This window comes from Coregonus lavaretus (assembly GCF_964263955.1).
Source record: "Coregonus lavaretus genome assembly, chromosome: 28".
Lineage (NCBI taxonomy): Eukaryota > Metazoa > Chordata > Actinopteri > Salmoniformes > Salmonidae > Coregonus > Coregonus lavaretus.
This window is the reverse complement of record NC_140015.1, coordinates 22,631,699-22,654,343: the sequence shown is the minus strand read 5'-3', so window position 1 is coordinate 22,654,343 and position 22,645 is coordinate 22,631,699. Positions and strand designations below refer to the sequence as shown.

Below are 22,645 nucleotides of genomic sequence, written 5' to 3'. Positions count from 1 at the left end.
GCCCCAAGACTCCCGCCGAGGCCCATAACACCCATAACTCACACCTACACGACTCGTCCGAGCTGGGCGCCAGCGCTACAAGCCATCCGTCAGGTGGGAGTATTTCTGGGCCCTCTGTTCCCTCAGCAGACGAGAGAAATGAGAGCGGACCATCTGTGCGGCTTCACGTGGAGACACACTTATTCCTCCTTCGAGAGACTAAACAAACAGTCACTCTGTTCGCACTGCTCCACTGTGGTCAGACTGATATAAATCCTCCTTATGTGTCAGGTTGTCCAGAGAGACAGGTCCTATTCTTCTGTAAAGCTCTTTGTAACGTTTTTCACTTCACTAGCTTGGTACAGACCCATACATTGACCACACATGTCAGCGCATTATCCTCTTGCCATTGCTGGTGATCCCTAGGTGAACAGTAGCGTTGACGTTAGACGACGATGTCATCATATAACAATTTTGCCTGATGAGAGTGAGATGATAATAAGTTGATTTGATTAAAGCTGAGACTGGGTTCAACAGTGGGTGAGCCCCCACCCCCCGAACCACACATTGGCAGGAACAATGCACAGCACCGTGGTCCAATTCACTTTGTTTCAAAGGTGAACGTTTCAAGGGCTTGCTGCTGGATATAGGGACCCAAAACAACTGTGCCTTTGGATTTCCTTCAGACAACAAGCAGATACCCATTTACACAAATAATTGGTTTAGTGGCAACAACAACATATTTGTATCAAACACACAAACACTTAAACACACATGCGCACACACCACAAACACACACACACTCAGGCACACACATATTCTCTTATATTCCCAAACCTGTTTGGATGCTATCAACAGCCCACTTAACCTCCCAGCGGTGAACCCTGGCAGCTGGTGAGACAGGGGACTTTGGGACCTGTCTGTTTACTCTGCGATGTCTCACACCACCCGCTCGTTTCCTCCAAACACTTCATTTGTTTCATTTTGTTGCGGCTGCAGCTCTGCGCCTCCATCGGCTGTCTGTGCGTCTCATTGCCTCTCGTCCTCCTCCTCTCCCCTGTGTCTGAGGGCTGAGGGCACACTCCATTAGACTAAAGGTCTGAGGGAGGTTAAGGGTGATGTGTCATTAGTGCTCTCTGCATCTCGTCATGGTTCACTTGGTCCCCCACACTGCCACTGCCTGGCCTCGTGGTCCCTATGCACCACTGTCAGTGACTGTCTGTTTTCTCCTTCGCTCTATTCTGGAGGTTTCTAACATCTTCCAACTGCTAAAAAATCAATGTGGTCCCTTGAAAAAAGTCAAATATTTCAACATTGTGCGCCCACAAGAGACATGGTGTAATTTGAACCCTGTTGACAAGGTCAAACATGGCCTGAAGTCTCCAACATTCTGTTGATGAAGTGATTGATTAACACACACTCGACACTGTTAATGACGTCGCTATGTTTTCTACCCACATATTCCAACGACGCTCCCATTGTCCCGTTAGTGTGAAACTGGAGGACATTTTCCTAATCACGTTCTTGGTAATCCTGCTGATAATTTAGAGGAATGGATTATACCCGCGACAGCTTCCTCCACTTGATATGCACAGCCAGTGCTGTCCATTTAGTTCCCCTGGATTCTCTCTCTCTCTCTTTCTTTGTAGATCATTACAGCGGTTGTGTATACAGGTAGAGCTACTTTGTCAGGGTCATTCCAGTCGCTCCACATGTAGTGGGCCCCATGCTGGTGTACACTTCATTACCATGGTTTAGCATAAGGATGTGAATGTTGCATTAAGGTTTAGGTCAAATCGTTTCGCCCAGGGGAGGGAACGGGAGGGAAAGGGAGAGATAGAGATAAAGAGACAGAGCAATGCCTGAAGAGGAAGTATTGCTTTAAGCCCCAAAGACATTGTGGTAATGGGGCAAGGTCTACAGGATTGAGTATGTAGGCTGCTTATCTGCCATGGACGAGTCCGCCATTAGCCAGGCAGCAAATAATCCAGCATTGTGTTTCACTCCTGCCTTTGTTTGTTTGTGATTAATTTGTGTCGGATTTGTTTTGGTCAGCCCCGGCTGTCCATCCATCTGTCGCAGCCATGACATAATGCGCAGGCCTGTGGAGCCGCCCAGTCCCTCCAGTTCTCCCTGCAACCCCACTCCTGACGTCAGCTCCTGGGCACACGTCAAGGGGGCCTTTTTATACCATTCCGTTTCTCTCTATCACTCTCCCTCCTCCACCTTCTTCTGGTATGTTTCTTCCTCCCACATTTCCTTAAGGAAATCATGCTAATGAGATTTTTGCCATATAAGCTTAAGCCTCTTGCTCTGTTGATCCAGGAGCATGAAGTTAACGATGGGCTTTTATGAAACGAGAATAGATGTGTTTACAACAATGTTATTACTGTTTGTAACCTGATGGGTGGAATTGGTGCATCAACTATCTTGATTGAAAATGGCCACATTAGCTGAGTTCCTAATTCATTCCCATGCATTATCGAATCATTATGACATGCCATTGGTTACTCATCTCTTCCATTCACATCCAATCCATCTACAGGAGCTCTGTAGCCGTTATTCAATAAGAGCATGAATCAGGTGAAGACTTGTGAATATCCCAAAAAATGCTCAGCCAATAACATTTCCCCACCGATTAATAACCCTCGATGAGCGACAAATGGCCTCCTTTAAAAAAAAAAGTTCCCAGAATATTTGTTAGGTTGCAGCAAATGTCCTCATAACACAAAAACTGTCCAGTCGTGCTGATGATTATACGTTTGTATAAAATATTCACCTGATGTTGCAAGAACTTTCCCAGAACACATTTAGTCTGTTCTTTAAAGGTTCCCAGAATGTTGCATTAGGTTGTGGGAACAGTCTGATGGTAACATTGTGGGGATATGACAAGATATAGGTTCCCAAAACACTAAAACTGTCCAGTTGTGCTGACATTCAGATAATGTTTGTATCAGGGTACACAAAACATTCCTATGATGTTGCAAGGATGTCAACAGAACAGCCTTTCTGAGTTATTTAAAGGCTTCCAGAACATTTAATTAGGTTGTAGGAACAGTGTGGATACATTTACAAGAAGCAAAATATGTTCAGTTGTGATGACATTCTTACAATGTTTAAGTTAGGTTTCACAGGACATTCCCTTAATGTTCCAAGAATATTCTTGTGCTATATTCTCTCCCTCTCTCCCTCCCATCCCGGAGGACCTGAGCCCTAGGACCATGCCTCAGGACTACCTGGCCTGATGACTCCTTGCTGTCCCCAGTCCACCTGGTCGTGCTGCTGCTCCAGTTTCCACTCTTCTGCCTGTGGCTATGGAACCCTGACCTGTTCACCGGATGTGCTACCTTGTCCCAGACCTGCTGTTTTCAACTCTCTCTACTGCACCTGCTATTTCAACCTTTAAATGCCCGGCTATGAAAAGCCAAGTGACATTTACTCCTGATGTACTGACCTGTTGCAACCTCTACAACCACTGTGATTATTATTTGACCCTGCTGGTCATCTATGAACGTTTTAACATCTTGGAGAAAAATCTGGCCTTAATGGCAATGTACTGTTATAATCTCCACCCGGCACAGCCAGAAGGGGACTGACCACCCCTCAGAGCCTGGTTCCTCTCTAGGTTTCTTCCTAGGTTTCTGCCTTTCTAGGGAGTTTTTCCTAGCCACCGTGCTTCTACATCTGCATTGCTTGCTGTTTGGGGTTTTAGGCTGGGTTTCTGTATAGCACTTTGTGACATCTGCTGATGTAAAAAGGGCTTTATAAATAAAATGTGATTGATTGATTCACGAAGGTTGCACAGAACATTCCCACAATGTTGCATAATGTTCCACAATTTCCAAATAAGTCTGTTTTTATGATGTTAATAGCATATTTTTTTTTTTGGGGGGGGGGGGGGTTTAATATAATATTCCATTGATGTTCACGCAATATACATAGATTTAATGGCAATTCACATTTTAGGACTGTATTGTAGGCCCACTGCAAGGTAATACAGACACACATGGCATTTTAATTGAATTAGTTGGACATTTGTTTATCATACAAAGACAACCATATTTTGTACACTTCATATGTTGACAAAATGCACATTATTTCATTTGAACAGCATTTAATCATACAAATACAACCATATTTTACGAGCACTATGAAGAAGATGGGAACATTTTAATAACTCAGAAATTGTGTTCTGTGTCCTGATTGACCATATTAGACTGAAAAAACCCCACAATACCACAGTTATCTCCTGGTGGCACAGAGGGTTAATGATCTGACTGCAAGATTGCGGGTTCAATCCCACATATTCTTTATGCATGTAAAAAAAAAAAAAAATGAAATTGAGGCTCAGATATAATCTACTAAAATATATTGTCTTTATTTCTTCCAGATTTAGAAATCCAACAGAAATGCAGAATTTAGACTAACTGTAAAAAATTAAACATTGTGTAAAAATTGACTGAAAAGTAAACGTGATCCTAGATCAGCAGTTATAGTCTTGGATACCTTGTAAATATGGGCCCCCAAGTACGCAGCATATAAAGAGGATGGGTGAAGTGATGGTGAATAACCCAGTTACCAGTATTTCCCTGGTTTAGTTATGTCTAAGAAGACTAAAAAAGTATGAAATTCCTGATTGACCATACTGCCATGGCTATATACTGAAAAAATATGTAAGAGAGTAAGAGAGCTTCCCTGGTGTTGCAGAGGATAAAAGACATGGCTTGAGAACCAAACATTGCAGGTTCAGAACCCACATGTGCAGATTGTCAACATATGAAGTGTAAAAAGTATGGTTGTGTTTGTATGATTAAATGCTGTTCAAATGTCCTATGATCAAATCAAAATTGTATTTGTCACATGCATCGAATACAACAGTGTAGACTTTACTGTGAAATGCTTACTTAGTGAAATGCTTACTTACGAGCCCTTTCCCAACAATGCAGAGTTAAAAAATAAGAATTAGCAACATAAAAAAAGGATATAGTAACACAATAAAATAACAATAATAAGGCTATATACAAGGAGTACTGAAACCAAGTCAATATGCAGGTAGTTGAGGTAATATGTATATGTAGGTAGGCGTAAAAGTGACTAGGCAGGACAGATAATAAACAGACTAGTGTGTATGTGTGGCATCAATGTATATTGTGTGAACCTCAATGGAATATTATGTTAAACCTAAAATAAATATACTATGAATGTCATATAAACTGACTTATTTGGAAATTGTGCAATATTGTGGGAATGTTTTGTGCAACCTATGTGAATATCACAATAATATTATTGCAACATCCCAGACAACTCCCATAACTTAATTAAATGTTCTGGAAACCTTTAAAGAACTTAGACCAGGTGTTCTGTCAACATTCTTACAACATTATAGGAATGTGCTATGCAACCTAACTTAACTATTGTATGAATGTTATCACAACTGAGCATACTTTGTATTTTTTTTATCCTAAAAGATACATTGTAGAATTATCCACACAACTGGACAGTTTTTGTGTTTTGGGAACATATCTTTTGTTATGTCCCCACAACGTTCTCACCAGATTGTTCCCACAACCTAAAAAACATTCTGGGAACCTTTAAAGAACAGATTAAATGTGTTCTAAGAACGTTCTTGCAACATCAGGCGAATGTTTTATACAAACATTCTATAATCATCAGCACGACTGGACAGTTTTTGTCTTATGAGAACATTTGCAACCTAATGAATGTTCTGATAACTTTCACAGAACCATTTTTGGTTTGCTGGGTTAGCTCTTCTAGTGTTAACCCAGGTCACAGTAGAAGTGGTAAAATTGCTACTGTTGAAGGCTTTGGACATCTTTACTTTTCTAGTGTATTATTTTGTCCTCTGTCTCCCCAGTATTGTAGGCCATACTGAGCCCTACACCAAACTGTGCTGTAAGGGTTTCTGCATAGACATCCTGAAGAAGCTGTCCCGCACCACCAAGTTCTCATACGACCTCTACCTGGTCACCAATGGGAAGCACGGCAAGCTGGTCAGAGGCAGTTGGAACGGCATGATCGGAGAGGTAAGGAGATGATGGTTATTCTAACAAGCATTATAATTAGCCACCTGCTAAAAAGTTAGCATATCAAATAAATTAGATTTAGCTAATAAAATTGAATGATAATGCAAAACTTTTATTTCAGTTTATATAGACATACCCAAAAGTAATTATTTGTCATGAGATTGCCATAAACAATAACTAGTAATGCTGCATAGTTCTAGAAAGGTCTGGAACTCACCTTTCTGGTAAAAATGTGTTAAAAGTTGCTGAAGTGTACTCATTTTTGAGGACAAGCTCAAGTATATAGTACAAATATTATTAAAATATTAAAAACCATATGATTTTTTTTATCCTATTCAGCTTAAGTGGGGGAATAGGGCTTGAAATGATTGAAATGCTTTCTAAATATAGTAACAATCAAATTATAAATGACTTACTATAAGATTTCACCTTTCTTATAACTGTAAAATAAATATGATCAATTTGGCCCCATTTCATATAACTAATGACAGAGGATTTTCTGCCTCCTCTGAACGATGCAGAGACACCATTCGAAAGTGGTCGTGTTTCAGTTCTTGACATTGGTGATTTAGGTTTATGTTGGCACTGAGTTCAGATAAACATTAAAAATAAAAAGCCATGAATAACGATTAATTAATTGCCCTTAATAAAAACAAATAGGTATCATGGTCCAAATCCAAATAAAGGGAAACGAGCTGGAAGTTCGCAGATTTTTGCATCCCTATTAGAGTGAGTTTAAAAAACAAAGTAAATGCCCTTGTAAATAATCTCCACCATTAGTTATAATTTTCAGGGAAGCTATTGTGCTCTATTGGGCATTGACTACAGTAGCACCAGTAATGTCTGACATGACGCCAGGCAGAATGCCTGGACTGTAAATCCACTGGCGAGTCAATCAGCATGTTAAACATTAGAGTTGTGTAGGGGAAAACGTCAGTAGAGGTTATTAAGAGCATAAATCATACTGCTTATTAGGTAGTTCTTTATGAGTTTTAGTTTAGAAAATGATCTCTCTGCAGAAGTGACAGTTACAGGGATGGTAAAAACAGCTTGATTGCCATAGCAACATCAGGGAAACTGGGCAGAAGGGAGTTGTGCCACTTTTGTAACATCTTTAATTGAGCCTCTCATTCTCCTTAATTGCCGGCCTCAAGATTTTACGGAAAGAGATTAACTGTATAGGAAGCTCTAGGGACAGGTCGTCTGGATACTGGACAGCCAATAAATTGGCAGATGCAAAAAGATTATCATCTTTAGCAGACAACAGTTCTTGAGGGCTTGAACAAATAAAGCTTTGCAATTTCGTTCATACTGGTGAACTGGCATTTGAGTTGTGTGGCTGCAATATCAACAGTCCCTTATCTCTGGTATATCTTGGCCTGCATCATTCAAGGCTAAGTTTAAATTGTGTGCAGCACAATGGACATATAATGCACAATGTCTCAGGAAAGACTGTCTGGGTTGGCAACCTGGATCTACAGTACAGGCTGTGGTGAAAACATTTGCTCACAAAAAAGGAGGACTTCAGGACAGCAGGGGAGTCTTTCAAAGTTGGATTTACCTTGAATATTGCAGCCCATTTGTGTAGGCTATTAGCCAGACAGCCAGACCCAGACCTATTAGCCAGACAGCCAGACCCAGACCTATTAGCCAGACAGCCAGACCCAGACCTATTAGCCAGACAGCCAGACCCAGACCTATTAGCCAGACAGCCAGACAGCCAGACCTATTAGCCAGACAGCCAGACCTATTAGCCAGACAGCCAGACAGCCAGACCTATTAGCCAGACAGCCAGACAGCCAGACCTATTAGCCAGACAGCCAGACAGCCAGACCCGCTGAGTTCAACAATAAAGAGTGGCTAAATGTATCCTCAAGCCTACTACTTTTTTTTTCATTGTTAGGCTATTTGATGTGTAATTCTTATAAAAAGTTTTATAAATAGCAGCTAAATACGGTATATAGTTAAAGATAGTACATTGCATATTGAAACAATCCCTAGTAAGCTAGTGTTTTGAGGGTGGACTGATTGTATTATTTTGCATTTGTGATGAGTGTGATGGAAAGGAGTCAGGCGCAGGAGGGTAATCACCGAATACAGAGTTTATTCCTTCGTAGACACACAAATGCGCTCAAATAGCAATCAACGAAACAGGCACAGGGGAAACTATCATCCCTGGCAAATACACTGTAACGGTAGAATCCAATAATACATAGGCACAGGGGGAAATCTACCCTGGCAACACAATGTTACGAGTAGCTCCACCGAGCTACACTACTCTCACAAATAACAATCACCCACAAGGACAAGGGGGCAGAGGGAACACTTATACACGGACTAATGAGGGGATTAGGACCAGGTGTGTGTGATTGACAAGACAAGACAAATGTGATGATGATGGGGCGGCAGTGGTTAGTAAGCCGGTGACGACGAACGAGGAGGGGAGGCAGCCTCGGCCGAAGTCGTGACAGCATTATTAGACTGGTTTTACGCACAACTTTCTATCCAATCTGGGAGAGAGTGTGAGGACGGCTCATGTCATGCAGGTTAAGGTAGCCTATAGAGGACAGTTGTATATTATAAAAAAATCTATTGGTAGCTGATTAGTATGCTGAAGATCATTTATTTTACAATCTGCAATGGTTGAATTTCCTACTGTAATTACATTATTGCCACGAGCCAGCAGTCTAAAAATGGCAGCATTGCGACTCCGTGTTTAGTTTCGTGAAATGTTAAGGTTAACATGAGAAAATGACGACCAAATAGGCCTACCAATAAACATTTAACCATTAGCTAAAGCAAAGCTAAACCCTGGCACCACAGAAAGCCTATCATCGATTCAATAGGCATGCAGCCGCATAGACCTTGTGGTCATGGCCGTCGTAGCCATGACCACCGCATTTGTTCACTGATATCCGCTTTTTTTTTAAATCTTTTTTTTTTATTTTAATTTTTTACTTTTTCAGTCACATTCCTGAAGGCCAAGAAACAAACACTTAGCTTCCTAGTACATATAGAAATAAAAAAAGGACAAATAATTAATTTTTGGAGGGTTACTGTCAAAATGATGACATCGATGACAGGCGCATGGGCACCCAGAGATCGTGGGGCCCCCAGAGCTCGCCTTGCAGGGGTGTCTGGTATGCCAGTGTTCACAATGCCCACTTCCTGCTGGTAATGCTTTGTCAGCCGGAGCCAGGGGCTTATGTAACAGGTATTAGGTCTATGGTATATGCAGCAATATCTAGTAATGGATTAGGGATTAGGATAGATATCGCATGATGGATGACATTGCAGAGATTAATGGGTGGGTAGATGCCATTGGCTGTTATCTGCATCTGTCTGTCTGGATGGGTTGTGTAGTATATCAGGGATAATACTGTACACACTGGATGTCACCTACAGGGATTTAAACCTTGTATATCAATGTTGCTAGATAAAATGAATCAAACGGGTCAACGAGCATCCCTAATCCCAGTGTTCGATTTATTACACATCATGGAACATATAGACTGTATACTTTCTATGTCTTCCCTTCTCCCTAGGTGGTATACAAGCGGGCGGACATGGCCATTGGCTCGCTGACCATAAACGAAGAGCGCTCAGAAATTATTGACTTCTCCGTGCCGTTCGTGGAGACGGGGATCAGTGTGATGGTCGCCAGGAGCAACGGGACCGTCTCACCCTCTGCCTTTCTTGGTGAGCATGTTAAACCTGCTCATCTAAACAAACAAAACTTTTCTCCACAGAGATAACACCACTTGGCTTAAAAAAGTTTATTTTACCATCTGAAAACAGAAATGGCAAATGGTACTCTCTCTGGACAGAGTTTAGAACTCACAACTGAATTTATCGTACAACAAGCTGCCTCACACTTCAGAAACAGGAGATAGGCTCCTGCTCCTATGTGTGGTTCCGGTTCGCACAAGCCAAGAATCGTTCAAGGCTACGTTACTTACTTTAATACTTTAAAAAGAACATCCCTTTCAGAAGCTGCTGACAGTGTGTTACTATGGTAATACGATACCACATTGTCCTTGCCATTATCTAGCAAGCAGCTGTCAGAGCACATGGTTTCAATGATTGCTAGAAAGATGTTCTGATTCTTCTATAGGTGTTCTGATTCCTCTCTCCCCCTCCTCTGTAGAGCCCTACAGTCCGGCGGTGTGGGTGATGATGTTCTGATTCTTCTATAGGTGTTCTGATTCCTCTCTCCCCCTCCTCTGTAGAGCCCTACAGTCCGGCGGTGTGGGTGATGATGTTTGTGATGTGCCTAACGGTGGTAGCAGTCACAGTGTTTATCTTTGAGTACTGCAGCCCTGTGGGGTACAACCGCAGTCTGGTGAGCGCCAAGGGTGAGTGTCAGCTCCGACCACCTTTCCCTCTACCTCTACCCTCCCGTATCAGCAAAGGTAGAAAGTCACGGAAAAGTAGGTTGAAAGATCTCTATATCATATCACAGAAAATATTAAAATACATTGAAATGGAATGCAAACGCATGTTAGATACGCCCTCTCAGAATCCCATCTGTCTTTACCACAACCACCATCCTGTCTTCTCCAGATCCCGGAGGCCCCACCTTCACTATTGGGAAGTCAGTGTGGCTGCTGTGGGGCATCGTCTTCAACAACTCTGTCCCCATTGAGAACCCCAAGGGCACCACCAGCAAGGTCATGGTCCTGGTATGGGCCTTCTTCGCTGTCATCTTCCTGGCCTCCTACACTGCCAACCTGGCAGCCTTCATGATCCAGGAGCAATACACTGACACAGTCTCTGGACTGAGTGACAAAAAGGTAGGAGGATTCATCAGTCATTGGTGATTCTGTCTGTGTTCAGTCTTTGAAAGGGGGAGATAATTATGGACATACTGTAGTGTTTGATGTTAGGCTTAGGCAAAATATAGAGTGGCCTATTTTTGATGAGCAAACAGTGCCTGGCTGCGAACGGTTTGAGAGAATACAAATAACCACGGGCAGAGCCTCAATGTCACGACTGTGATTTTTCCACTCATAAAAAAAACATAATAGGATTCCCGGTGTCTGTGGTGAAATTAAATTTGATCCCTGAAGTCTTTAGGTGTGATGTCTGTGAAAATCCCCTGGATTGTACTACACCAGTGGATTTGCTGAGCCGCCAGTGATTATATATTCTAGTATTAACTTATGCATCTTTGTGTGGCCTGTGGAGGTGCTCTACACCAGTATTGACAAGGAAATCCTTGGACTTCACCCACCCATGTCACATGATCAGGGACACAAGTGGTATGCGTCTGCTCAGGCGACTGGCTGGCTTCCCCACAAAGCGCTGTGTCTCACTCAAGATCCTGGCCAACAGCCTCCTAAACAGGAAAATACAGGTTGGAAGGAGGGGCCACAGTTCAGTGGAGGACGCTCTCGCTTCCTTGGACCTGTATAAACTCGTGGAGGGGGAGTGGGAACAGGATATGCAAGAGAGAATGAGGGACCGAGACACAGGCACTCTCCCAGACCCCGCCACCTCAAACCACTACATGCAGGACCAGTACTGGCCAGAGGACTTGACCAATGACAGCCATTGAGAGAAGCCTGTGTAGGAGGGTTGATGGGGTAGAAGTAGGCCAGGGGTTTTAAGTAAAATGGTCCCAAGTTGGCAAGGGTGATACTAAATTCATCTGATCAGCTAATATTGCACACATACATGCTGGGAGCCACAGTTTCCACAGGGGATAAGGTCATGGCAACACGTCAAGTCGCTCAATGTCAAGAATGGCATCAGGAAAGGGAGTGAACTGTGAAAGGAAGGGGTAAATGCAATGACGAGGGATTTATTTTAAGGTATTGCAGCCGTATGTCTTTGTGTGTATGTAGAGCATGTCAAGTTTGACATGGTTAACTTACTACTTGGATAGTTAGAACAATGGCTGGAAATCTATGGGTATCTGCTAGCTTACTAGCACATACCCATAGTGTCACGTTCGTCTGAAGGATTGGACCAATGCGCAGCGTTGCGAGTGAACATGATGACTTTATTAATCAAAGCAACCACAAAAAAAACAACAAAAAGACGATACGTGAAGTTCTATACTGAATACGACAAACAGCAACAAAGAAACAATAACCCACAACACAAAGGAGAAAACATACAGAATATATATGGCTCCCAATCAGAGATAACGAGCCGACAGCTGACACTCGTTACCTCCGATTGGGAGTCATCGACCAATCACCACATGACACAAACAAAATGAAACTCACCCATCCCCAACACCACCAAATGAAATACACCCAAACACATGAAAATGAACAACCCTGGCTCAATATAAACGTCCATAGAGCCAGAGTGTCACAGTACCCCCCCCTAAAGGTGCGAACTCCGGGCGCACCAACATCAGGACTAGGGGAGGGTCTGGGTGGGCGTCTGTCCATGGTGGCGGCTCTGGCCCCGGTCGTGATCCCCACCCCACCACAGTCACAACCTGCTTCGGTAGCCTCCTCCTAATGACCACCCTCCACCTAACCCCACCTGGACTAAGGGGCAACCCCGGACTAAGGGGCAGCATCGGCCTAAGGGGCAGCACCGGGATAAGGGGCAGCACCGGGATAAGGGGCAGCACCGGGCTAAGGGGCAGCACCGGACTAAGGGGCAGCACCGGACTACGGGGCAGTACCGGACTAAAGGGCAGTACAGGACTAAGGGGCAGCACCGGGCTAAGGGGCAGTACCGGACTCAGGGGCAGCACCGGACTAAGGGGCAGCACCGGGCTAAAGGGCAGCACCGGACTAAGGGGCAGCACCGGGCTAAGGGGCAGTACCTGACTAGATGGCGGATCCTGGCTGGCTGGCTCTGGCGGATCCTGGCGGGACGGCTCTGGCGGATCCTGGCGAGACGGCTCTGGCGGATCCTGGCGGGACGGCTCTGGCGGATCCAGGCTGGACGGCTCTGGCGGATCCTGGCGGGACGGCTCTGGCGGATCCTGGCGGGACGGCTCTGGCGGATCCTGGCTGGACGGCTCTGGCGGATCCTGGCTGGACGGCTCTGGCGGATCCTGGCTGGACGGCTCTGGCGGATCCTGGCTGGACGGCTCTGGCGGATCCTGGCTGGACGGCTCTGGCGGATCCTGGCTGGACGGCTCTGGCAGATCCTGGCTGGACGGCTCTGGCGGATCCTGGCTGGACGGCTCTGGCGGATCCTGGCTGGACGGCTCTGGCGGATCCTGGCTAGACGGTTCTGGCGGATCCTGGCTGGACAGCTCTGGCGGATCCTGGCTGGACGGCTCTGGCGGATCCTGGCTGGACGGCTCTGGCGGATCCTGGCTGGCTGACGGATCTGGCGGATCCTGGCGGGCTGACGGATCTGGCTGCTCATGGCTGGCTGACGGATCTGGCTGCTCATGGCTGGCTGACGGATCTGGCTGCTCATGGCTGGCTGACGGATCTGGCTGCTCATGGCTGGCTGACGGGTCTGGCTGCTCATGGCTGGCTGACGGGTCTGGCTGCTCATGGCTGGCTGACGGATCTGGCTGCTCATGGCTGGCTGACGGATCTGGCTGCTCATGGCTGGCTGACGGGTCTGGCTGCTCATGGCTGGCTGACGGATCTGGCTGCTCATGGCTGGCTGACGGATCTGGCTGCTCATGGCTGGCTGACGGATCTGGCTGCTCATGGCTGGCTGACGGATCTGGCTGCTCATGGCTGGCTGACGGGTCTGGCTGCTCATGGCTGGCTGACGGATCTGGCTGCTCATGGCTGGCTGACGGGTCTGGCTGCTCATGGCTGGCTGACGGATCTGGCTGCTCATGGCTGGCTGACGGGTCTGGCTGCTCATGGCTGGCTGACGGGTCTGGCTGCTCATGGCTGGTTGACAGATCTGGCTGCTCATGGCTGGCTGATGGTGCTGGCTGGGAGGCTGGCGGTGGAGGCGGACCCCAGCCTCGGATTGCAGTCATCACCTCCAGCAGGGCGGCTCCCATCTGCAGGAGCTGCTCTTTCTGGTTCCGAACCTGAGCTTCCAGTCTGATATGGGCTGCGTCGGCTCCTGCTGATTCCATAGCAGGTGTATGATTCTGTCTGGCGGAAGGCTCTAGCGGCTCCTGTCTGGCGGAAGGCACTAGCGGCTCCGATCTGGCGGACGGCTCTGAAGGCTCATGGCAGACGGGCGGCTTTGCAGGCTCAGTACAGACGGGCGGCTTATGCAGCGCTTGACAGACGGGCAGTTCAGACGCCATAGGGCCGACAGGCAGTTCAGGCGCCGTTGGGCAGACGGCCAGTTCAGGCGCCGTTGGGCAGACGGCAGACTCTGGCCGACTGGTGACGCACCCCGTAGGATTCGTGCGTGGAGCAGGAACAGGCCGGGCTGGGCTGGCGACGCGCACCTTATCCCTGGTGCGAGTGGCCGGAACAGGCCGGGCCGGGCTGGCGACGCACATCGTGGACCTGGTGCGTGGAGTAGGAACAGACCGGTCCGTACCGGGAACACCCACCACTGGCCTTAACTGGGGATCAAGAACGGACCGGACCAGACTGGGAACACACTTCAGTCTCTCATGCCGTGCCACAACAACTTCCCTCCCTCTACTCGCCAATGGCTCCCGTAATCCGATAGCCTTCTCTCCAGCTCTACCTGTGGCAGCCTCCTGCTGCCCAGGCGCCCAAGCCATGTGCCCCCCCAAAAAAATTTTTGGGGGAGTAACCACGGGCTTCCAGCCTCGACTCCGCGCTTCCTCTTCATACCACCTCCTCTCGGCTGCAGCTGCCTCCAGCTCTTCACGAGGGCGGTGATATTCCTCCTCATACCACCTCCTCTCGGCTGCAGCTGCCTCCAGCTCTTCACGAGGGCGGTGATATTCCTCCGGTTGTGCCCAAGGACCCTTTCCAGCCCGAATCTCCTCCCATGTCCAAAAGTCCTTAGGAGGCTTCCATAAATCCTGCGTAGGTAGGTCCTGTTGCCGCTTGTTACGCCGCTTGGTCCTCTTGTGGTGGGTTATTCTGTCACGTTCGTCTGAAGGATTGGACCAATGCGCAGCGTTGCGAGTGAACATGATGACTTTATTAATCAAAGCAACCACAAAAAAAACAACAAAAAGACTATACGTGAAGTTCTATACTGAATACGACAAACAGCAACAAAGAAACAATAACCCACAACACAAAGGAGAAAACATACAGAATATATATGGCTCCCAATCAGAGATAACGAGCCGACAGCTGACACTCGTTACCTCCGATTGGGAGTCATCGACCAATCACCACATGACACAAACAAAATGAAACTCACCCATCCCCAACACCACCAAATGAAATACACCCAAACACATGAAAATGAACAACCCTGGCTCAATATAAACGTCCATAGAGCCAGAGTGTCACACATAGACTTCCAGCCGTTGCGCTAACACTAGTTAGCATTGGTTTGCAAAACTACCTATAACTTCCTTCATACTGGACAGAGACATACAATTTTTATCTACGAGTTCATCGGACTCTGGGGAAGTAGATAAAATCCAGAAGTATCCCTTTAACTCACGATTTGTTAAAACTTGCTTGCATGAAATTACACCAGTATCTCCAGATAAGTCGGCAGGTAGCTTAGTGGTTAAGAGCGTTGTGCCAGTAACCGAAAGGTCGCTGGTTCTAATCCCCAAGCCGACTAGGTGAAAAATCTGTCGATGTGCCCTTGAGCAAGGCACTTAACCCTGATTGCTCCTGTAAGTCGCTCTGGATAAGAGCGTCTGCTAAATGACTAAAATGTAAATGTAAAATCCATGTTAAACCTTCAGTGCTAGAAATGATTTGTAGACTCTCTGCTTTGAGGCCACACCCGTCGCTATGGGCGGGCCATAGGGGGCCGGGCACGCCCCCAAAAATGCTTGTGCCCCCCACTTGAGGGAATTTATTATTAAATATACGTACTGTAGGCTAATAATAATTGTGCCCTGCCCTCCCATGCGTTTCATATGCCCCCCTTAAGACTGAGGTCTGGCGACGGGTCTGTTTGAGGCACTGAGGGATTAGAGAGGCATTTGAGGGAAAAGACCAAGCTGTCCACTGCTCATTAGAATTCCGGGAACTAATTTAATATTCTTCCCACATTATCCATCAGCTCTACTTTGTGAAAGAAAGACGAGAATCCATAAAGTGTCTTTTGACAGTGAGTCTACAGATTAAAACCAGGGCAGAATCCACAGAAGATCAGAGAGAATATCCAGACTGGACACTGCAGGTGGAACATTTAAATTGAGCTGTATGAACTCTAAAAAGTGACCTTCTCTGAAAGTGTTTCAAACAAGAGGCATGTTTGGAATACAAACTGGTTTAAGGACAGTAGCTGATGTTAATGTAGTGACGGATGATTGTTTCTCCTCTTGGGACTGTTAACTTCAGAGAGCCATGCATGGACACTATGGCCAAGACCTTTCCATTTCCTCATAGTGACATCATTTACAGATGGGCACCTCCCTCTTTAGACCATATCTGTGCTAGTCTCTCCTTTCTGTACAAGCTGTCAGATGTTAACAGATGTAAATGTAAATGTAAAATGTAAATGTAAGAATCCTATACACTTTACTTTGTCCAGCTAGACTCAAGCTCTATGGGTCAACCATCATCCATGCTTTTAGTCAGGGTTTTCACTGCTTCCCAACAGGCATTTACAACACAGAGCACTGTATGACATTCTGTGCCTTGGGGCACTATCACACTACTACAGTATTCCCTCATTCACATTGCAGCAGCATAACCTTGGTCTGTTGGGTGAGATGAGGAACACAGGCTGAGTATCCTAATGCAGCCAGTGTACAAGATACAGAACAAATCGGAACGAGGACAACACTCTGTCATCTCTCCAGCTCCTCCACCAGACAGCAGAGACGTGGGATGCATAAGACTGGCACCAAGGGTCTCATTAATTCATGTGAAATGGCTCAGAGGACATTTCTTTCATTCTGACAAGCCAAGGTTACTAGGAATTGTCGCTCACTGATGTATTTGCATTAATGAACAAGTACAATTTATTTCCAGTATATTGCACAGTCAGGGTATTCAAATGAATATGGTGCATTCTGCGTCAAAGGGGCCTGGCAAAATAAGGAGAAATTATGAATTTTTATTACAGTCAAGGGGGAAGAAGTATTTTTCTAATTCTCTGGAAAGCATGGCCTGGACTTAATTTATGTTCATTGTGCCCTCTAATCATCGAATTAGATGTGGAAATTAACAGGGAGAAGAATTATGGTGAGGGTAACCTTAGCTGACCAGATAATTGAGTGAACAGCACTTGAGGGTACAGGCAGATATCAAATAGACGGCGGTCTAGTGGAGTCAAGGACAAGGTGATCAGTGTCATTGTGTTTGTTTCTTTGAGGTTTATATTCACGCCTCTGGGTTTGCTTGGCACATCATACACTCTTAGAAAAAAAGTGCTATCTAGAACCTAAAAGGGTTCTTCGGCTGTCCCCATAGGATAACCCTTTGAAGAACCCTTTTTGGTTCCAGGTAGAACCCACTTGGTTCCAGGTAGAACCATTTTGAGTTCCATGTAGAACCCTTTCCACAGAGGGTTCTACACGGAACCCAAAATAGTAATTCTACCTGTAACCAAAAATGGTTCTCCTATGGGGACAGCCGAAGAACCCTTTTGGAACCCTTTTTTCTAAGAGTGTATAGAAAGGGTTGAGACATCAGATCTTAGGAGAGGGTGGAAGAAAAATATATAAAATATTATTACTTAATATGCAAGTATGTCAATGTATTTGATATTTTTAAAAATGAATGACAGAATGAATAGTGCCTGTATTCTTCCTAGACATGTTGTGTATCCTATTCAACTTTTTTCTTGTTCATGCATTTATAATTCAACCTTTTACATTTCCAAAACAGTTCCAGAAGCCACAGGAGCAGTATCCACCGTTTCGTTTTGGTACGGTCCCAAACGGAAGCACAGAGAGGAACATCCGGAGCAACTACCCTGAGATGCATGCCCACATGGTCAAATACAACCAGAAGGGTGTGGAGGATGCCCTCAACAGCCTCAAATCAGGGTAACACTCTGTAAATAATAATTATACAGTCAGTGGCAGAAAACAGACATCAGTGTAATAAATTGTAAAATGTCTAAGCAAATATTTTGTGTTTGATTAAATTATAATTCATTAGATAAGTTATTACATGGTAATTAAATAGTAATTAAAAATACATTTGGCTGTCATTGCATTTTCCCACAAGATAAATCCCTATTCTTATCTATAGGAAACTGGATGCCTTCATCTACGACGCTGCTGTGCTGAACTACATGGCGGGTAAAGACGAGGGCTGTAAGCTGGTGACCATCGGCAGTGGGAAGGTCTTTGCCACCACTGGCTATGGCATCGCCTTGCAGAAGGAGTCCCGATGGAAACGTCCCATAGACCTGGCCCTGCTCCAGTTCCTAGCTGATGGTAAATTACAATTAACCCTGTGTGGAGTGGGAGGGGCGGCTAACTGCAAATCTTAGCTGTACTTATCCCTTTAGGTCCCAAATACTCCCAAATTGTCCCATTTGCTAAACTGATTAACTGGCCATTAATGGTAAAAAATGCGTCCCTCACACAAGCAAGCTAGGATAGGCCCGCAGAGCCTCGAGATTAGAAAAAACTAAACTTCAATGAAAATACTGGCGTACATTGCACCATGGATCGCTCAGAGGTACTGTAACATAGAGTTTTGACTGTGATCCAGGGAACAACAAGTGTAAAATGCTGTGTCAGGGTGTGTCGAGGGGAGTGATGAGGGTGTGAGATTGGCATTGACACACAATGACAGCAACCAGCGCAAGAGTATTTTAATGAACACCTTTGAGCCTCCCTGTGTTCTGTTCTTCCCCGCTCGCTGCAGGTGACACACAGAAGCTGCAAACAGTGTGGCTCACAGGGATCTGTCGTAATGAGAAGAAGGAGGTGATGAGCAGTAAGTTGGATATAGACAACATGGCAGGCGTCTTCTACATGCTGCTGGTGGCCATGGGGCTCAGTCTCCTGGTGTTCAGCTGGGAACATCTGCTCTACTGGAAGCTGAGACACTCAGTACGCAAGTCTGAACGCCTCGACTTCCTGCTCGCCATCAGCAGGGTAAGTGTGGCTGACCCTTCTTCCGAGGGACAGGGGTGGAAAGGGTACATAGGCCTAATGTATAGGGATTTACAGTACACACTGAGGCATGTCTTAGATTGCGAAGGCATTGGGTTCTGCAGAGAGAATGTGGTCCAATCACCATGGGAAAGTTGATCTGTTAATCTAAGCTACAAAACAGTCTAAGAAACCATAAAATGTGTTGTTTCTCTTTTCACAATCACAGCAGAAATAATGTTCTACTTGCTGACCATAAAGTTCTCAGTCATCCTTTGATTTTTGCCTCACAGTAATGCTTGGGAAATATTGTCAAAGCTGTACATGATCAGGATATTTCAAGGGCATTAAAAAAAAAAATTATACTAAAATAAAAATGAGTAAAAAGCCATAAAAGGACTTGGAGACTGTGCAATATTGTTACGGTCGTGATCCGTCTGAAATTGAATTTAAATAGGCCCATTAACAAGCCATCTCAGTGTTGACAGTGGTGAGGTGAGATTAAGCATTCTAGACTGAGACCCAATTTGAAAGTAAAATAAAGCGGGCTGAATAAAAATTGGGAAACTAATTTAGCAAGTGCATGGTCAGCTGCTGCTTATTCATTTACTGTCTTGCGCTGTTTTTTGTGTTTAACACCGACCTGAATGCATACAAGCTTTCAAAACACAACAAACTGTCGATAAATTATTTTGGACAATCCTGAATCTAATTTTGCTTTCACACTTCTCTATGTAATTGTCTTCACTTCATTGGTCAGACAGGTTAATAGAAATTGTATTTGCTCAAAGTGAATATCATCAACACAAGCAATAATGTTTTCAAAAGTCATGATTAGAAACAGTGGCCAAAGATAATTAACACCTGTGGGATTTCATCTTGTCAAACTACATGTAGGGTGAGAAATGTTGATCTGTTCCAAAACCTGACAAGGCTGATGGATGCTAATCTCCTCCTCCTTCCCTATGTCTCTGCAGGGAATCTACAGCTGCTTTAACGGTGTGGAGGACTCTGACCGCAACGGGAACCTGCAGAACCCTGATGTCACCACCAACTACACCCAGGCCAACATGCTGAAGATGCTGCAGACAGCCAAGGACATCGTGTCCTCGACCAGAGTGGAGAACTCCCTGGACAATGCCACCAAGACCATAGAGAACTGGAGCCGCCGTGGAGCCGACAATGTGCGGGTTGGCCTGCCGCCCCGGGTAGCAACCACTATAGACATGGGCCACAGCCACCTGCCCTACATCTCCAGCATCACGGACAACCACTCGCCCTACACCCAGAGGGCACTCGCGCCCACCTTCCCCATCCACTACTCAGACAGCGCCACCCAGCCCCTGCTGGACAAATCCAGGGTGGTGACGCGGCCTACCCCACTCCGCTACACCCTGCCGGCCCGCGGAAGCCACCACTTCTACGAGAGGACCCTACCCATCTCCAGCCTCAGCAGCCCCCACATCGCCATGAGGGACCCTGCTCCCCCCAGCACCTCTACCCACAACCCACACCCCCACCCCCACCACAGCAGCAGGCTGTATGTGGAGAGCCAGCCCCGGCACCCCACCTCCCCGTTTGTCCCCTACAGAGAGTTCCAGGTGCCTGACATCTACGTGGAACACCACAAGGGGCCCCTGGGAAGGAAGTTCAGCTACCCCCCTGACCACATTGGCAGCAAGAAGAGGTCCCACAGCTATGTGTTTTCTGAGGCCCAAGACACCAGGGGGAGGAACGACTACGATGAGCCCACCTCCTGTCTGGCTGAGCTGAGGGCCAACCACCTCCTGAACAACCACGCCCCTTCTGCACCAAACATGGCCTGCATGGGGGGCCACTACCCCAGCGGCAGCGCCAGCTGCAACTCCTGCATGAAGCCCTACCTGGAGCCTGAAATGGAGGATGTGCCCCTGCTGGGGAAGGACAAGGTCAATCGCCGGGCGTCTTTTCTCAAGGCCACCTGGAGCAGTGACAGGATCCGCCAGCTGGACGAGAAGCCCTCCACCTCCACTATGCCCGATCTGTTCCCCCGCGTAGTTGTGGCCAACCCCAAGCCCCACAAGCTGTACGGTAGCCAGGGGAACAACCTGTGCTACCCCCTGGCCGCTGAGCCTGCCTACCTAGACCCGGCCCATATGCGGTCCTACCCCTACAAGCAGCAGAAGCTCAAGTGCTCCCAGTCCACCCGGCTGCCATCCTACAGGGAGGCCATCCTACAGAACGCAGCCGCTCTGCGGCGCTCCTCCTCCACTGTGGTGCACAGACACTACTCCACCTACCTGAATTCGTACACAGACCTGCCTGTATACGTGGGGCCGCTGCCCCAGGGCCCCGGGCAGTTCTACGACAAGGACATGTGCCACCTGTTCCCCTGTTCAAGCCACTGCCCCGACAACAATGCCCTGGTGCCCCGTATGGGGGACCGGCAGGTGGTGTACCAGAACAATATGTTTGGGGGCTATGAGGGCGCGGTGGGGCGGTCACGGGAGGAGCTCCCCCTGCCTGCATCTGGGAGCAGGGATCGGAGGCAGGTCCTGGTGGCCAGAAGAGTCAAGAGTCCCTATGTGCCAAAGCCCTGGGGCAGGGTATCCAGTCTGGAGTCTGAGGTCTGAGCTCCAAGCCCCTCCCCCTCCATACCTGGATGGACTATCCCTCCCTCTGGGGAGGGGAAAGCCTACCTGGGGGCGGCCCCCTCAGCCTTTGGTTTAGGCAAAAACAAATGAAGTAGCTACCAATATGGATGACTTGAGAGTGTTTACTCAGTCCAATAATATCCTTGGCTGCCGTCCGGGATAGAGAGGACACTGACAGGCCGTTACTGCTGGGACTTTGTTAAGTAAACATTAAGCGATAAGAAAAGAGAAGACAACGTTGAATAGTATTTAATACCTTCAAATTTAACCTGTTGATTGTTATTTCAAATATTTTTAAATGCTGTCTTAGTGTGAGAGAGAGAGAGAGAGACCTGGATGACAATACACTGTAGCCGCTCACTCAGTTTAGACACATTTTACTTTTCTTTTCAACCATTTCGGTATCCTTCCATTTAAATTTAGACACATATAATAAAGATAATACTTTTGTGATCAAACCACAGAAATGTCTTCCACGACTTTTGTAAGTCCATGAGCTCTAGGGAAAGCTGTCTGTTCGAGGCTTTTTGGCTCTGGTGGTCACTGATGTAATTTGACTTGGATTTTAAAAGGGAAACATTTAAATTATCATCTGTATTTCCATTGTTACACTACTCTTTAATAAACGACAAGGCCACCTCAAGGGCCTTTTGGAATTGTCTATATTTTCCATTTCTCACAGTGTATCTGAGTAAAACTCCACATATGGTTTGTAATCCCAGCAGTATGGAATAGCAGGTCAGGTCCTAGGACTCTAGATGTTTGTGTCTGCTTCAGTTCATTAAGTGGGCCACCTCTGTTGACTCATCCAGAAAGGTCACTGGATATCAGATCCACTAGACAGCGCTGTGTTCAGTCCACATGCTGACAATAGGGCAGACAAGTCAACTACAGCTCCTTAAAGACAAGAACAC

At 46.3% G+C, this 22,645-nt stretch overlaps 1 protein-coding gene across 1 annotated transcript in view; it reads left to right on the top strand.

Moving 5' to 3' along the window:
* Positions 1-21,710, top strand: part of LOC311104417 (glutamate receptor ionotropic, NMDA 2C-like) — a gene marked incomplete at both ends in the record, with an annotated part of 54,810 nt that extends 33,100 nt beyond the window's left edge. The window contains 8 exons of the mRNA XM_084146247.1: positions 5,855-6,023; positions 9,569-9,722; positions 10,253-10,378; positions 10,587-10,816; positions 17,876-18,036; positions 18,245-18,432; positions 18,869-19,101; positions 20,076-21,710. Of these exons, the coding sequence (XP_084002373.1) occupies positions 5,855-6,023; positions 9,569-9,722; positions 10,253-10,378; positions 10,587-10,816; positions 17,876-18,036; positions 18,245-18,432; positions 18,869-19,101; positions 20,076-21,710 (2,896 nt within the window). The remainder of the gene's footprint in view (positions 1-5,854; positions 6,024-9,568; positions 9,723-10,252; positions 10,379-10,586; positions 10,817-17,875; positions 18,037-18,244; positions 18,433-18,868; positions 19,102-20,075) is intronic.
* Between the last annotated feature and the right edge of the window lie 935 nt (positions 21,711-22,645).